Genomic DNA, 18,993 nt, shown 5'->3' with positions numbered 1-18,993 from the left:
TCGGGTCAAACTACGAAATATATAGTCTTGGAACCAAGATAATCAATTTTATTTTTATTCAAATATCAATTAATTGGAAACCCATTGACATCCCTAATACTTCGATAAAGTATTTTTTGTAATGAAATTGCAACAGATAGGTCTGTCTGGTAAATCTTTCATAAAATAAATCAGTTTTAAGTATGGGTGCAACTTGGTTCAATTCAAGCCGAGAATTGAACCAAACCGATAGCTTTGGGGTGGTTTGATTCAATTTGGAACAAGTTGAGGTTCGGTTCTAGGTTACAAAAAAGGAAAATCGATCAATTTGATTTGATTCGATCTCGATTCAAAATAAATATATATGTATATAATAATAATTATAAATTATTTTAGGAATTAGACTATATTAGTGATCTTTTATGGATAAACTAATGATTTTTTATGAATTGATTTGTGATTTATTATATAAAATTTTATATTTATTTTTTTATTAAAAAATATTACTTACAATTTATAGAATATTGACAATCTATAGAATCGAATCAAACTAACTTTAATTCGGTTTGGGTTGGTTTGATTTCAACGAAATTTCATTTGGTCATAATTCTTATTTAGTGGAACAGAAGCCAGATATTGGACTTGAAAATCATATCTGTGGCAGGAATTTGTTATTCAATTAAAAAAATCATGGGTATTTTTTATACCCTGAGATCAAGCAATTTATTATAAGATCAACGCTCCTCTCAGCTTTAGCTTCATTTTGACACGTTATTTTGCTTGCTTGACGGGGTAACAAAAGAAAGACTCTCAATCTTAAAATGCCACGTGGAATAATTATTTTTGTCCGATTTATGAATAATCAAATATGCAAATAAACTAATGGCACATAAAACAAAACAAAGGTCAATTACAATCTCAATTAGAATAAATATTTAATATGAAAGTCTTATAAGAACGATAAGTAGATCCAAATGAACATGAATAGAGATAAAAAAAAATAAAAAGATTGAAGTCATTTACAAGCATTATTATAGTAACATAAGATGTGGTTCTGAATAGATTTGAATGGACTTTGAATTCATTTATCGAAACTCAAATATTTGACATTCGAATTTTATGAAACTAATGATGATGATAATGGTTGCTATGTTTGTGCATTTTCTTTGGAGGTACCTTTGTATTAGCATAAGAACAAACAAATAGGTTATGTTTGGTAACACTTTTGAAGTTCAGAAACTGGAAAATCAAACTTTAGAAGTTTCATGTCCCTCAAATCATTGGTTCAAAACTTCTAAATTTGATTCTAAAATTTAAAATCTAAAACAAAACAAAACAAAGGGAAAATAAGCTTCTGAACTCTAAATTTTATAGGTGGATCACTTCCAGACTTCCAGAAGTGTTACCAAACACACACATACTCAATTTCGTAACTTTTGTTCACACGGTAATTTCACCTTTACATGGATGACGAATTAATAGTCAACTTGTTTTAGGATCTTTTTAAAGGATTTTCAATTTTTCTGAGAGGAAGTGAGATTGAGAGATTGTAATCGTGGTCGTCAAAGAACTTGTTCAAAGGTCTCATCATCGCCCCCTAGATGTAGGAAATCTTGCCGAACCACATAAATTTTGTATCACGCTTTCTTTACTTTTGATTTGTAATTTACATTGATTCTCATTGTCAATTCTGACAATTTCTTATCATTGAATTTAGGCATATTTTAGATTCTTAAAAGATAATGGTTACTAACCAACCACCAATCAAGCTTATTTTGGTGTGTACGTAACATGCAGGGACTATCAAGCTTGAATTTCACTTGTATATGGGTCTTTTTCTCTTACCTTTTTAGAGTATTCCCTCTCAAGAATGCCTACTTAAAGATCAAAGACAGACAGCTTGAAAGAGAGAGTGGATGTCACATTCTCTCTCCTTTAAACTTGGTTTGATTCCAAAACATGTTTCAATCACACTGCCATTTAAAGAAAATTAGAATGTGTGAAGAGATTTCCCAATATAAGCTTTGTACCTAATGAAATAAAGACTACTCATCTCTTTTTTGACACTATTGATGTGTAAGTATGGATTTTAACTCTATTAGGTGAATGTTATTTAATCGATCAATTATCGACAACTTACGTTGATGAAGACTTGTAGATTATGATGGTGTGCACATAGAGAAATAATGAATTTAGCACGATTTGTGGGGTAGTTAACGATGTTTAGACGATAGAGTATCTGATTGACATGTAGAGCTCCGAGAGTGATGTGAAGGGTATAGAATGTGTAAAAAGCCCAAATTTGACGGCTTTGGGCCGTCAAATTGACATTGAATTTTTTATTGTCAAATTTGTTTTTTGACGAGCCAAATCTGTGAAATTAAAGAAGGATGAGAGAAATTCGACAGCTCTAAGCCGTCAAATCTGGGAACATAAAGAATTTCAACAGTCCTAAAAAGTCAAAATTCGGTTTCTAAAATTCATGGGCCTTGGCCCGTCAATTTTTTCTGTAGAATTTTATAGTTTTCATGTAGTGGTAATCTGTCGCTTGTATTTGTCCCCATGAAAGTGTTGGGAAGGAATTGTCTTGGCTGTGGCAGGTAAAGGAGTAGTTTTTAAAAGGTCTTTAAGAGATCTATTCTGTTATTTATGAAATTCAATTTTATTAATGTTAAATGTTGCAACAATCAAAATAAACAACTTAGATAAAATGGAGGAAAAAAAAACTATTGATTATTGATGGGATTACTAGAACTCTAATAGGGTTTATAAACCTGACGTGCTTTGGCTTCTCAATTGACGGCCTACGCTTGTTGGACCAATAATAAACATATGAGTCATGATAATCTGACGCCACCCGCCCCCGACATACACCACAGAGCCGTATATAATTTTCCTTGGGATACACAAGAAAAAGATTTATGATTCTATGTATCTCAAGGCAAATGATCTACAGTTCTATGATAGGGGTGTATGTCAGAGGCAGGCGTCAGAACATCATTATTCTAAACATATCAATGCACTCTATTTAAATAAAATGAGTTTTTATTTTCCAAAAATATCCTATAATGCATTTAATGTGATGAGAAATATGAATAAAATTCCAGATAAGTCTGTTTTTAATGACTCATCTATTGTCTATGTTCACGTGGCTCTAGTGTGGATCTTGGTCCATGCTCTACATGGTTCCTCGGTCCAAGCAACATTTTCCCTCTATATAAGTCAGGTTCGGAGCCAACACGTTTGACGAGCCTTCAATGTTCCACTTTTGTCCCAGTCTCTCTTCCACCATGAGAAATCGATTTTGACTTCGATTATTTCAAATGTCGACTTTCCCAAGTCCTCTAAAGATAAATTCACACCCATTAAATATTCATCCTCATCAATCCATAATAGTAAAATCTTCACAATTAGGTCCCTTCAATTCAAAATGGCCCCAAAACCAACAATGGTTTTCTTCAAATTTCTCTGTTCCATCCTCATTTATGATGGTCTGACCACTGCCCAAACCCAACCTGTCGTTTGTAGGCAACTCTTGTGAAGAAGCAGATTACACTAATAATAGTCCATTTCGTTTTAATCTCAATCCACTATTCTCTTCTTTATCTTTTAATGCCACACCCAATAATCATTTTTTCAACACCAGCATAGGCCAAAACCCTCCTGATAAAGCATATGGCCTTTTCCTTTGTAGAGGAGATGTTACAGCTGATGTGTGTAAGAATTGTGTGGAGACAGCAAGCAAAGCCATCATCCAACATTGTCGAACACAGATAGAGTCAATTATATGGTATGATGAGTGCATGTTAAGGTACTCTAATCGATCCATCTTCTCCACTATGCAGAATTGGCCGAATTATGATATAGCGAATGGGCAAGGTCTCTTAAACTCAAATCAATTTAATACAAAAGTGAACGAGTTGATGAATGGGCTTGCAAGAATAGCTGCAAATGGGTCTTCGACTCTAAAATTTGCAACTGGAGAAGCAGACGTTACAAATAATCCGAAAATACATTGGCTAGTGCAATGTACACCAGATTTATCTCAATTTGATTGCAACAGATGCTTATTAGATACTGTGAATCAGTTTTCTATTTGTTGTAATGGGAAAATAGGTGGAACAATTCTTAAACCAAGTTGTTATTCAAGATACGAGAGTTGTCGTTTCTATGAATCTGCACCAGCGCCACCACCATTAACGAATACAACCGTCGCAAAAGGTAAGTATATACACTTGAGATCTTTTATTTAATTAGGGATATAATTTCTTATTTTCTTTATTTATATTTTTGTTATTTATTATTATTTCTAAAGCTAGATTACTTCAATTTTATTTCCCCTCCCATGGTCGTTCATGGGAGACAAGTATATATATATATATATATCATGGGAGACAAGTACATATATATATATATATAGGATTAGGATATGTATACAAATAAAGCTACTTATAAAGCTACAACGTGTTATGTCTTATATGGGCAAAAATGTTTGGAATGTGCTGATTTTTTGTGAGGAGATCATCCTCGCCAAAAATCAGCCTATTATGAAATTTCTAGCCTCATATTTACAAGTTGAAAAATTTTAGACCATCCATTTTTTGTAAACTACTTTTGATGGGGTTAGAAGTTTTGGAATGGGACGATTTTTTGTTAGGATGATTCCCTCACCATAGAGATCATCCTCACAAAAAATCAGCCCATTCCAAACCTTTTTAACCATATAAGACACAAACGTTATAGCTTTATGAGTAGTTTTATGTGTCTATGGAACCTGACCCATATATATATATATGAACTGAACGACCTCAACTATCGTTGGATTTCTTCAACACACATCTCGAGATTATGCCACGTTACTCATTGCCACGTCAATCTCCTCTTCCCTCGGACTCCAAATAAAAGAAAAAAAACCAAATCGATAGGATTCTCTCTCCCGAAAAACCATAGTCGCAGCAACCCTTCTCGGAAACAATTATCAAACTCTGACGGACGGGAAATCAAGATCCGACGATATGGCTAATGAAGCTTCTGTTATCATAAACCATGTTGCGTAGAGCTTGTAGTTCCATTAGTTTCTTCTACCTTAGTCAGGACCTCCACCTATATGTTAAAAGGGATTTAGACCTTATTTTAGATTTAAACTCGATCAAATTTTATAGGTTTAGGCTTTCTGGTTTATAGGTTTAAAGATCTTAACTTTTAGGTTAATGTTTCTATGATTGTGAAAAGTTCAAAGGTTTCATCAGTTAGTATATAATTGAGATTTTAAGGGAAATCCCCTAAAGAAATCTAAACTCCATTATATAATTGGATATTTGGACAGGTACTTGAGAAGAGGTTGAAGACAAATTTGGCTATATTTATTTTATTAATTAATTTCACTAGATGCAAAGAAAAAGTTTTTTTTTGTTTTTGTTTTTTCGGCTAGAAAGAGATGAAAGAGAGGATTTAGGATATATATATATATATAGTGTAGCATTCTTTGACAAAATCCTAGCCAACGTTCTACAAAAAGTTTTGTCTTATATGACTAAAAAGTTTCTAAATGGAATATTTTTTTGTTAGGATGATCTCTATAGTTAGTAGATCATCCTTACAAAAAATCAGCCAATTCTAAAACTTCTAACCCCATGAAAAGTGGTTATAAACTAACGGTAAAAATTGACGGTTCACGATTCTTCATCTTACAAATTAGGGTTAGAAATTTTAGAATTTGCTGATTTTTTGTGGGGATGATTTTCTCATCATAGATATCATCTTCACAAAAAATCAGCCCATTCTAAAAATTTTAGCCCATATAAGACAAAATGCTTTGTCTAGGATTTGGTTTGAGAATTTGGTTGTTGATCCCTTCACACATATATATATATATATAGGGTAGCGTTCAATGGCTAACTTTTTAGCAAACTTTTTGGAAAAACATTTTTCAAAACATAAGTTAGAAGTTTTGGAATGGGCTGATTTTTGGTGAGGATGATCTCTAGGGTGAGGAGATCATCCTCACCAAAAATCAGCCCATTCCAAAACTTCTAACCCATGTTTAGAAGTTGAAAAATCGTGGACCGTCCATTTTTTTAACTGTTTTGATGGGTTAGAAGTTTTGGAATGGGCTGATTTTTGGTGAGGATGATCTCCTCACCAGAGATCATCCTCACCAAAAATCAGCCCATTCCAAAACTTCTAACTCAAGTTTTGAAAAAGTTTTGCCGAAAAGTTTGATAAAAATTTGCCATTGAACGTGCCCCATATATATATATATATATAATATATATATATATATATAATATGGGAAATGTTCAGCACCCTAAGTTTTACCCACATTTTAACAAACGTTTTTTGTCTTACATGGGTTAGAAGTTTTGGAATGGGCTGATTTTGGTGAGGATGATCTCTATGATTAGAAGATCATCCTCCCCAAAAATCGGCCCATTCCGAAATGTTTAGCCCCATGTTTACACGTTGAAAAATCGTGGACCGTCCATTTTTGTAAATCATTTTTGATGGGTTAGAAGTTTTGGAATGAGCTGATTTTTGGTGAGGATGATCTCCTCACCATAGAGATCATCCTCACCAAAAATCAGCCAATTCCAAACTTCTAACCCATGTAAGACAACACGTTTGTTAAGTGTGTGGTAAACTTAGGGTGCCGAACGGGACCCATATATATATATATATATATATATATATATGGGTCCCGTTCGGCACCCTAAGTTTTACCACACACTTTAACAAACGCGTTTGTCTTACATGGGTTAGAACTTTCGGAATGAGCTGATTTTTGGTGAGGATGATCTCTATGGTGAGGAGATCATCCTCACCAAAAATCAGCTCATTCCAAAACTTCTAACCCCATCAAAATTGATTTACAAAAATGGACGGTCCACGATTTTTCAACGTGTAAACATGGGGCTAAACATTTCGGAATGGGCTGATTTTTGGGGGATGATCTTCTAATCATAGAGATCATCCTCACCAAAAATCAGCTCATTCCAAAACTTCTAACCCATGTAGGACAAAAAACGTTTGTTAAAATTGTGGTAAAACTTAGGGTGCTGAACATTTCCCTATATATATATATATATATATAGAGAGAGAGAGAGAGAGAGAGAGAGAGAGAGAGAGCACTTTCTGGTTGTCAAAGTTTGGTCATCATCAGAGCTTGCTCAACTTTCAGAGAATAAGGTTTTGGGAGAGAGAAACCTCTAAAGATTTTGATTTTTTTCCCCTTAATTTGAAGTGCGGGGGAAGAGCAGATTGACGTGGCATAATCTTGACATGTATGTTGAAGAAATCCAACGATGGTTAAGGGCACAAGGGACTGTTTGTGATCAACCAATAGACATTCCCCAAAAACCAATACAACTTTTAAGTTATGTGAGATTCGTGTAAACAAGAAAAATACCCATTGTTTTCTTTGTAGATGGCAAAGAAAGTAATATAATATTTAATCACAAAGTCTAATAATTACACTTGTAACAAAAGGCACTAGCAGGTTTAGCGTCAGAGATGGTTAAAGGGTAGTTTGGGTATAAAAGTTAGATTTTTTTTTATGTGACAACTTTTAAGGTAAAGTGTCAATTTAAAAGAGTTGGGACCTAAAGTCTTAACTTGTGAAAGTTAGAAGTCCGAAACACTTATACAAATTGATCCCTAAATGATGAAATGGAGGAAAAAAAAAAAAAAAAGAATATTTTGTGATTATGGAATGCTCGTAATTTGATTATAAAAAGGATGAATTCACACGAAATGCATGGTTTGGGAATTAAAATGAACAATGTATGAAAATCAGAATTTGAACATAAGTTGTGCACATTTTTAATGTGCAATAAATAAAAGTTGGGTCACCAATAGCAACTATCTTGATATAAGACTCTAGGTGACCCTGCAAATCATTAAATAACTTGTGTAGTTAATGTGTTAATTAGCAGCTTATGAATATTTTCAATCTGTTATGAAAAATATTAATTTCAACTTGAAGAGGTATTTTCAATTAGTTTGGAGTACTAAATAAATTTCTCTTTAGTTCCACTCTTGCTAATTTGAATTCTTTTGGAGAAAACCGAATGAAGGACAATTTTTTTTTACTAGGATGGCTTCTTCCTCACATAGTCTATGATTTTTGAAAATGATTGCACATTTAATTTCATTCGCATGTAATTAGCCGGTTTCGCCCCCTTGGGGTGGGGACCATAGTTAGCAATTCGGTGTACAAAAAAAAGTTAATATAGGGTTAATTCGAGTACAATACGGAATATACAATTAGTTCTTTGTTTAAAAATCCAGTCAAAAAGTCAGAGAACGACAAAAATTCAATACTAGAATGGTTTAGGTATAATTAGAGTTCAACCAACTAGGAAACTTTCAAAAATTAGTGTATATACATATCAAATCTTGGTTAAGAGAAGTGTTCCCCCTACAAAATGAAAGAAGAGGCCTACCCTCTTGACTTTCGTTGATCCAGTTAAACCGTTAACAAAAACAATAATCAATTAACGGAGATGGTAAACTATCAAAATATCCCCTTATGTGTTGAAATCATGAAAATGTCCTTCGATCAAAGCAACTCGACTGGGTTCGATTTAATCGTTCTAAAGACAATAACCTTGAATCGTTTTCTACCAATGTCTCATCAATCTAAACCTAAACTTTATTATTTTGAAACTTAATCTCATTGTTTCCAATTCTTTCTCATTTTTCAACTTAATTTCATATTTTTCAACCTAGTATCAATGTGTTCATCTCAATCTCATCGGTTTCAACTCTTAATGCTTAGAATCCCCACATGAAAAAAATTGAAACAAAAAATTAGAGAAAATATGAAACAATGAAAAAAATGAAATTAGTCATACCCCTTCCTGTAAATATATATGTTAGTTCTTAACCCCCTTCCCCCCCAATCTCGCGCAATAAAGAACATAAACATGATTTTTTTTTCACGAAAACTTAAGCCGTAAGGAAAAAATGGTTAAAAGAGCTTATATGAGAGTTAAAATCTCCACTCAAACCATGAAACATGAGACTTTTGACTTTATTAACTAAAATTTATCTCAAATTCAAAGATGAGATTGTAGGGTTTCAAAATAATGGGTTTAAGGAATAAAACTTAATACTCTTGAGAACATTCCAACAATAACACGTACAAATCCTAACTAGTCAAATATGGTACTTATCAAAGGATCCCTTGACATAACATAAAATACGTTTAATTGCTGTCCAATGAGTAGAGGTCGGGCAATGCATATACTGACAGACTCGATTAATAGCATTTGATAAATCTGGACAAGTTGAGGTTAAATACTGTAAGGCCCCAATCACATTACGATACTCAGTCGGATCAGAAAGAGGATCACCATCTAAGAGAGCCATTTTTGTTCCATTAGTAATAGGAAAGGAACACGACTTAACGTTGATCATGTTAGTTCGCTTAAGAAGATCTAAAGCATACTTTGTTTGAGTTAAAGATAACCTCTATGTAGTAAACAGAGCCTTGAGACCTAAAAAGAATGTAAACAACCAAGATCCTTCATGGAAAATAACTTTCCTAAGTTGGTTATTAGTTGTAGAAGACGTGTTTCATTGTTCTCGGTGCCATCCACATAGATTAATAACAAATAGTGATGTCGTTGCAATGATAGGTAAAAAGGGAATAATCAGTCTTGGACCCAATAAATCCCAATTCTTCAAGGCAGTCAGAAAAACATTGAAACTAAGTTCTAGGTGCTTGTTTCAAGCCATAAAGAGAACGATGTCGTGAAGGAAAGTATTTTGAACATCAAGTTGCCGTATTAGCTATTGTTGATGTATAGAAATAGCCAAGGCTTCGTGAATAGTAGTGTGCTTGACGACTGGATGAAAAGTTTCTGTGTAGCCAAGTCCCTCTTGTTGATGAAACCCATTGGCTACAAGTCGAGCCTTGTAGCGCTCGATAGAACCGTCGACTTTTTCTTAATCTTATACACCCCCTTATTGGAGAGGACGTTCATGGATGGAGATTTTGGAGCAAGAGACCATGTCCTACACTTTTGAAGCGCATTGAATTCAACACTCATTGCTGAATGTCACTCTTGAGTTTTGATGGCCTAACTGAAGCAAGTAGGTACAATCGGTTCTAGGATAGACGTGATCCTGAGGGCATACTTGGGATTAGGTTTCTGAATACCATCTTTGCCACGAGTTGTCATAGCATGAGTAGATTCTATTGACAGTGATGAAGGTGGTTCAAGAATGATGCTTGATTCCTCAAGGTGAGTAGAGGGCATAAGAGGGGGGATGATGGAATTTAATGTTGAAGGAAGAAGTGGAGGTGAAGGTATAGATGGATATCGTGGTACAAGTTTAGGTGTAGGACCTATGGTGGGAAGAGGTTGCACTAGTGGTTTTGGATAAATTAAGGAGTAAAGGGAGAGATGCGGCCATTGTCGAGGATGTAGTAACTAATGAGGATTTATAAGGGAATGATGATTCATTAAAGACTACATGACGAGACAAGTAGACTCGGCCACGTTGTCCATATCTAAGCATCTATAACCTTGGTGATTAAGAGAGTAACCGATGAAAATGCATTGTTTGGATTGAAATTGAAGTTTATTTTCATTGTATGGAAGAAAATAGGGAAAGCATGCACATCCAACAATACGAAGTACATTGAAAAACCTTTTCATAAGGAGACATATACCCCAAAACATGGATAGGAAGATACACAACAGTACTAAATGCATCTACCCAATATGTATGGGGCATGCCGACCTGCACCAAAAGAGTGAACCCAGTGTCAACAATATGTCTATGTTTATGCTCAATAACGCCATTCTGTTCTGGGGTGTGGGGACATGACAGACGACGAGAAATTCCATGATGGAGTAAAAAAAACGTTGAAAGTAATTATTGTGATTGGCATTAACATATTCACCACATTTGTCAATTTGCATAAATTTAATTTTACATGAAAAGAGATTTTCAACACGAGTTTTAAATTTTATAAAGTTGGATAGAGTCTCATGTTTAAAATGCATAGGAAAAAAGCCAAGAATATTTGGTTTAAGGGATAGAAATCCCAAGATATTTGCTTACCAATGACTAGCACACCGTTGCTGGACAGATTCGGTTTAGATGGATCACCAAATCTCTATCGCATACGTTGCTGTACAGATTCGGTTAAGTTGAGATTTGGTGGAATATGATCCGGTGGATCTTGTAGTTGTCTAATAATAACAACCCATCAGGCTCTAACAACCATTAAATTTTTTTAGCAATAATCTTGGAAGATGTTTGCTGAATGTCTTCGTTTCAAAAATAGCTTAATTCCTCGCTAACCGTATACACCACACTACATGGTTATCCATGCATGGGGAACTACTTCCAAGAGGCGGGATGCAAAGAAGACTCACATTTGTTTTGCCATTCTACAAGTGAAAAACAGACAAGGGGTGGGGTAGTTAATTTCTTCCTCCTCTCCTCCTCTTCCAAACAAAGAGGACATCTTGAAGCAAACAGATAAGGGGTTCTAACTAAGTCCACTGGTCTAACCCACCACAAAGTCTTTGAATTTTGTAAATGGGATGACAAAAAAACTTCTTGAATAGCTATTTATTTCGAGTGTCCCTGATTATTGAATTCCAAGCCAACTTCATTGGAAAAGCTCCCCAAGAATGGTATGTACGCCCAAACCAATTTCTCCAAGGAGCATTATTTTTGCAAATGGGACGATAAAACTTCTTGCGCAACCCATTATGCCAAATTATTATGGGGCATTTATGAAACCAAATTTTGCTCTCGTGTGGCAAATCACTTTCCTAAGGGGAAGGGGTGAGAAATGATTTGCCGCTACGTAAGGCAAATCTTGTGGGTATGAAAAATGACCACCTTAATTATAAGGGCTCATGTAGCAGTAGATTTCAATTTTATTAGTTTTTGACCAAAATGACTCAAATATACCAAATTTAAACCCAAAATTATGGGGCATTTATGAGAATCAAATTTTGCTCGTGTGACAAATCACTTTCCTAAGGGGAAGGGATGAGAAATGATTTGTCACTATTTAAGGCAAATCTTGTGGTTATGAAAAATGACCACCTTAATTATAGGGAGCATGTAGCAATGGGTTTCAATTTTATTAGTTTTTGACCAAAATGACCCGAATATACCAAGTTTAAACCCAAAATTATGGGGCACTTATGAGAATCAAATTTTGCTTGTGTGGCAAATCACTTTCCTAAGGGGAAGGGATGAGAAATGATTTGCCACTATTTAAGGCAAATCTTGTGGTTATGGAAAATGACCACCTTAATTATATGGAGCATGTAGCAGTGGGTTTCAATTTTATTAGTTTTTGACCAAAATGACCCGAATATACCAAGTTTAAACCCAAAATTATGGGGCATTTATGAGAATCAAATTTTGCTTGTGTGGCAAATCACTTTCCTAAGGGGAAGGGATGAGAAATGATTTGCTGCTATTTAAGGCAAATCTTGTGGGTATGGAAAATGACCACCTTAATTATAGGGATCATGTAGCAGTGGGTTTCAATTTTATTAGTTTTTGACCTAAATGACCCGAATATACCAAGTTTAAACCCAAAATTATGGGGCATTTATGAGAATCAAATTTTGCTCATGTGACAAATCACTTTCCTAAGGGGAAGGGATGAGAAATGATTTGCCACTATTTAAGGCAAATCTTGTGGGTATGAAAAATGATCACCTTAATTATAAGGGATCATGTAGTAGTAGATTTCAATTTTATTAATTTTTGACCAAAATGACCCAAATATATCAAGTTTAAACCCAAAATTATGGGGCATTTATGAGAATCAAATTTTACTCGTGTGGCAAATCACTTTCCTAAGGGGAAGGGATGAGAAATGATTTGCCGCTATTTAAGGCAAATCTTGTGGGTATGGAAAATGATCGCCTTAATTATAGGGATCATGTAGCAGTGGGTTTCAATTTTATTTAAGGCATATCTTGTAGGATATGGAAAATGACGCCTTAATTATAGGGATCATGTAGTAGTGGGTTTCAATTTTATTAGTTTTTGACCAAAATGACCTAAATATACTAAGTTTAAACTCAAAATTATGGGGCATTTATGAGAATCAAATTTTGCTCGTGTGGCAAATCACTTTCCTGAGAGGAAGGGTTGAGAAATGATTTGCCGAGGCCCATAAATTATTGCAGAAATACTATGAAATAGATGGCATTCTAGATTTTGCCCAACAATTCGGTGACTCTAGTTAAAAAAAGTGTCTAATCAGTTTGAAACTTAGCCTCATCATCTCAACTCAATCAATTTTTGAAGTGACTTCGGTTGAGTGACCGACTCAAGCTTTCTAAATCAGATTTAGAAATAATTTTTTTCATTAAATTATTTTTTCTTGGAAAATTGAATATAATTATGACTTCAAATTGGAAAAAAAGCTAAAATTGATTTTACATTATTAATACTATTAATATATTCTATTTTTATTAGAGAAACATTTTCCTTAGTAACATATTAAGATTTTAAGCCTTACTAAGGGTTGTTTTGTTCAAATGGATTACCACATTAACAATACAACACCACAACCCTCTGGATTTTATGGAAAAACTTAGATTCGAAAATAAAATAAAACATTCAACAACCCTCTAGATCCAAGGTTTTGAAAATGTCCGGTTATTGAACTTCCACCTAACTCCAAAATTTAAAATTAAAATTGAAAGATAAATTTTTGTGAAATTTTTTTTTCAAAGTTCATAGAATTTTGTCCTCTACAACCATAAAGTTGAAGCATTGGATCATGTTTTTGGATGCCACAAAATGAGCCAAGGACCCTTAGTAAGGGTGAAATTCTTACTTAGTATATCATTACCACATTAGTACTAGAATAGAATGGATGAATTCCTAGAAAATCCACATGTTTCCAGTTAATATTAATTACAAATTATTCCAACTTGATAAGGTTAAAAAGTATTGGAGACGTATCTGAAGTTAAACTTAAACCTAGTCTTCACATGCTTATCAAGAAGAAAAAAGGAAAGAATTTGACTCAGTAAAGTCAAATAAAAATCCAAAGTTTTAAACATGGTCCCTACTCCCTGTGTTGAAAGAAAAGCATTTTTAAAAGTCTTGGAATAAGCCAACTTGGCACACACGAGAGTGACTAAGTTAGTCGGTCTCACCAAATACTAGTCTCAACCGTGGGTTGAGGCTAAGAAAAGTCCCACCCTAACGTTAGCGGATATTAAGGAAAGGATAATTATAAAAGCACACCACAAATTAATAAGGCACATAACCGAATTATTTTGTCTTATATGTGTTAAAAGTTTTGGAATGAGCTGATATTTGTGTTTGTAAATAGTCCATGTGTTTTTGCAAACCATTACGACAAAATAATTCGGCTACATGTGGGTTGCCCTTATTACCCTTAATGAAAATTAGTGTATTTGATCCACATTATACAAAGGCATATTGGGTCACAGTAAATTATTTTAATTAACAAGCCAAAATTGCTTTTCAGAAATATTTTATTTATTTATTTTTTTTTTTTTTAACTTTTCCACAAGATGCAACTACAATGATGTTTCTCACAACTGCCATAATTTGTTTTGCCCAAACAGGTAGAGAGAGAGAGTGAGAAATCAACTCTCTACTTTTAACTATCAAACTTTCTCTCTCTAGAAAAAGTTAAAGTGGAGAGTCAGAGCTCGAGTGCATTGGAGTCCCTCCTTGAGGCTCTGGCTCTACAAAAGGGCAGTTGGGAGGGAATGCCTACCTCGTGCTCAAGTGTGTTGGAGTTGCTCTAAGAAGCTAATTATTGAATGTTAGAGTTTATTTTTTTCTATTCCTACTTGAACTCCTTCAATTGATTGATTATCATGTATGAAGTTGTTTCAAATTTGATGCTCAACAATTTGGGTTACTTACAAAAGAAAATTGATCTTATTTTCGCAGCGAAGAAAAATTCATCGTCAACTGTCGTGGTTATAGTTGTTCCTTCAATCATTGCAATAGCACTTCTCTCCACCATCACTGCATACTACTGTTTCCAAAAGAGAAGGGCAGAGGAAAAAGTTGATGGTAAGTAGTTTTTTTTTATCATCTAATAAAGTATGACAACATTAATCTAAGTTGATGCCACTATTTATGTGTTCGGCCTAAACAATTTGGTCATCAAGGGTGCCACGATGGAAGTGTATGATTTTCTACCAAATATTTTCTCAGGAAAATAAATTTCAAAAAAAGAAAAAAAAAATTTGATTATTGTGAAAAAGAATTTCTCAAGTCAACCTCCATGTGCTTGATTACACATAGGAAAACATTGAAGGTAAATTATTCTTTATGGTTGGGGTTGGGGCAATCATGAGAAAAAACATGTCGGAGTTTTTCCACACTCATGACAAAATCATTTTACCCTGGAAATTTTCTAGAAATATTTTCCCACCCTGAACTGTAAATGTGTTCTCTACTAAAATATGCAATCAAATGCATGTGAACTGTATAATTTTCTTATGGGGAAACCTGGATTAATTAGATTGAACCCTACCACATTACTACACAAAATGAGAATTACTGCACCAGCAAAACCTTTAATTTTCAATATTATCAAAGAGATTACCATCAAACACAATAGTTAACAAAAAATAAAAACTTGTGACATAAGCATATTTAGAAGTAAAAAAAAGGAGATCAACAGATTTTTTTTGCTTCCCTCCACAAGTGCTTGAATGAGAAGAGTTGTGCTTCTTTGCTAATGTTTCTGATAATGGATCTAACTCTCCAAAGACCCCATAAAAATGATGGAACAACGCCTATTTTCATAGATTTACTCTTGTTTGTGAAGTTTTTACTCATATTTGATTCACATTTGGAGAAGATGTGGAGGAGATTATAAGCGTGGAATCCTTGCAATTTGGCTTTGATACAATAGAAGCTGCTACAGATAACTTCTCTGACGCTAATAAACTTGGTCAAGGTGGATTTGGTGCTGTTTACAAGGTAATTCAAAATTTTATCATGCAAAAAATCTGTAATTTTATATGAACCTTAAGTGTCTTTGACTCAAATCTTATAGCATCTCAAACCACCAGTCTCTATTCTTCATATATAGAGAATGTTTTGCGTAATCCAACTTCAACCGGTCTTCAAATTTGCAGGGGGTGGATTTATAAAGACCCCTTTATATCACCATTCACTTTCTCTCTAATTTTCATTTTTGTACTTTTCCTTCATTCATCTTTTTTAAATGTGGTCTCTATCCTTTCACGTTTTCAAAACTATCCTATAACTTATTTCAAATTTCTTTTGGGTCCTTTTGATAAAAGTGAAAATTTTAAATCAATCCACACCAACAATGATGGAAAGATGCTTTTTTGAAGGTTCTGGCTGGGGGAGATCTTAAAATTTCTTGAAGGATGTAGTGATTAATTTTATAAAAATTCAAAAATAATTTATTTTATTTTATTCATATGATGGTAATATATTCCCAGGGTAAACTATCCAACGGACAAGAAATAGCTGTGAAGAGGCTTTCAATGAGGAGAGACAACCCAATAATTCATCTTCACCATTCCATAAATTACTCAGAAGCATTTCCAATCCAAATCAGACTGAAACAAGCAATGGGTTCCTGCCAATTGCTTATCTTTCTTTGTATCATCCTCATACATTGTGATCTTATCACAGCCCAGATCAAAGTACCGAATTACATCTTTTGTGACGGTGTTAATTCTAGTAATAGCTTATTTCCTGTTAATGTCAACCTCCTATTCTCTTCTTTATCATCTGCCACACCCAATAACAAATTCTACAACGCCACCATCGGGCAAAATCCTCCCGATAAAGTGTATGGTCTTTACCTTTGTAGAGGCGACGTTCCGCCAGAAACATGCAAGAATTGTGTGGAGAATGCAAGCAAAATTATCATCCAACGTTGTCCAACCCAAACAGAGCTATTTGTAGGGTATGATGAGTGTATGTTAAGGTACGCTAATCAATCCATCTTCTCTACTATGCGGAATTACCCGACTGAGTGTATGAAGAATGATAACAATATCTCAAATCCAGAACAGTTTAATAAGATATTAAACGAGTTGATGGATCGCCTAGTAAAAAGTGCTGCTTATGGACCTTCTAATGATAAATTTGCAACTGATGAAGCAAACTTTATAGACTTTCGGAAAATATATGGGCTTGTGCAATGCACACCAGATTTAACAGGACTTGATTGCGAAAGATGCTTAATAGGTGCTGTGGCTCAGATTCCAAAATGTTCCGGTGGAAAACAAGGTGGAAGAGTTGTTGTACCAAGTTGTAATTTGAGGTATGAGAGTGATCCTTTCATTGTACCTCCTTCACCTCCCCTCGCTTCTCCTCAACTGCCGTCTCCACCACCACCACCACCTCCAACTATCACAAATTGTAAGTATACACTTGATCTTGCTGTATATTTATGGATACATTTTTTTTTTAATCCCAATTTCTTTAATACATTAATTAATCACATTTTGATTTTGGCTCTTTGTTTATGACATGTGAACATAATTTGAAAGTTAGAAATTACTTCTTTATAGATGGTTCAGTTATAATTTTAGAACTGGTGAGTCACATCAAGATTCGGGTGAATCAAATCGACTTGGTGGCATTTTAAGGTGAGTCGATGTACAAGACAAGGATACCTACATCTAATATAATTTTTTAGAAAATTGAAAACAAAACTTGTTTTTAATAGTGTTTAAAATATATATTTTATTATATATTATCATTGTCAAAGCCTTATCACAACGATTTGTTTTCAGCTAAAAATTAAAAATCATAGTTTTCATAAAGTCACAATCAAAGAAATATGAAAATAGATTTTATATATTCTCTTTAATTAAATTATAAGAACTTTAACTATAGTAAAAGGATCAATCAATCAATCTTAATATTAAAAATAGTTAAACAGATAAGTATCAGAACAGAGTCCATCCCCGTGCATGATACTCAATAGCCAGATATTGAAGGACAAGTCTGTTGTAACAATAATAGTTTGAATAGATCTTTGAACTACTTATCTGATAAGTCTGTTATGTAGATCTTTATGTAATATTTCTATTTTGTTATTTTGAAATTCTCTATATCGTGTAAACTACTGTAAATACTAATGAAATTCTTCTATCTGGTATTCCATTGAAACCAGATCAATTCATCTATTTTAACTTGGTATCAGAGCCTTTACTTGGCTAACCCCCCCCCCCCCTCCCCCACCTTTTGATCCTATGGATTCCAAAGATTTTACTGCAACATTCTCCTTACCTAACATCACTCCCTTGGTATCTGTCAAATTGGATGGCACCAATTACCTCAATTGGACCACTCAATTCCTCCCTCTCCTTCGAAGTCATGATCTCTTAGGAATTGTGGATGGCTCTGAGTCCTGCCCAATCAAGTTTGTCACTAATGATGAAGGTAAACCCACTTCTGTCATTACTTCTGATTTTGGTATGGCAGAAAAGGACCAGTTCATATTGGCATGGATCAATGCCACTCTCACAGAGTAAATTATGTCCACTGTTTATGGACTCACCACCTCTCAATAGGTCTGGAACACTTTGGCAAATTGATTTGCACCTAATTCTCGTTCTAGAATATCTCACCTCAAGAGGCAGCTCCAAATGTTGAATCAGTCCAACAAATACTATATAGATTACCTCCTTACTGCCAAAAGTTGGTCTGACCAACTTGTAGCAGTGGGAAAACCTATTGATGAAGACAATTTGATCTCCTATGTTGTGGGAAGACTGAATCCAACATATCACCCCTTTATTACATCTCTGAATTTTGCAACCTGAAATTCCTTAATCACTTTTGATGATTTCCAAACAGAATTGCTCAATTATGAGCAACTCCTTGAGCTCCAACACAAATCTGTCTCACCTGACACCCATAACATTGCCTTTTTTACCCAAAAATCCAAACAACACTACAACAATAGAAAGCCTAAGCAATATCCCTCCAATAAACCCCCTGGACCCAGAAACCAACCTCATTCCTCTC

At 34.2% G+C, this 18,993-nt stretch overlaps 1 protein-coding gene across 4 annotated transcripts in view; it reads left to right on the top strand.

Moving 5' to 3' along the window:
- The first annotated feature begins 3,302 nt into the window (after window positions 1-3,302).
- The window catches only part of LOC147390250 (cysteine-rich receptor-like protein kinase 10), a 28,632-nt gene continuing 12,941 nt past the window's right edge, over window positions 3,303-18,993 (top strand). Inside the window, exons 1-4 of one of the 4 annotated variants that reach the window (XM_086458427.1) lie at window positions 3,303-4,200; window positions 14,911-15,036; window positions 15,899-15,954; window positions 16,446-17,376. In XM_086458427.1, the coding sequence (XP_086314553.1) occupies window positions 3,783-4,200; window positions 14,911-15,036; window positions 15,899-15,954; window positions 16,446-17,376 (1,531 nt within the window). In that variant the 5' untranslated portion in view covers window positions 3,303-3,782. Of the gene's footprint in view, window positions 4,201-14,910; window positions 15,037-15,832; window positions 15,955-16,445; window positions 17,377-18,993 lie in introns of all 4 variants that reach the window. The other 3 variants (XM_086458428.1, XM_086458425.1, XM_086458426.1) reach the window with 3 other exon arrangements.

This window comes from Akebia trifoliata, chromosome 11 (assembly GCF_017979445.1).
Source record: "Akebia trifoliata isolate Shusen 1 chromosome 11, ASM1797944v1, whole genome shotgun sequence".
NCBI classification, from domain to species: domain Eukaryota; kingdom Viridiplantae; phylum Streptophyta; class Magnoliopsida; order Ranunculales; family Lardizabalaceae; genus Akebia; species Akebia trifoliata.
Note: the sequence above shows the minus strand (reverse complement) of the source record. Positions and strands in the feature narration are given on the sequence as shown.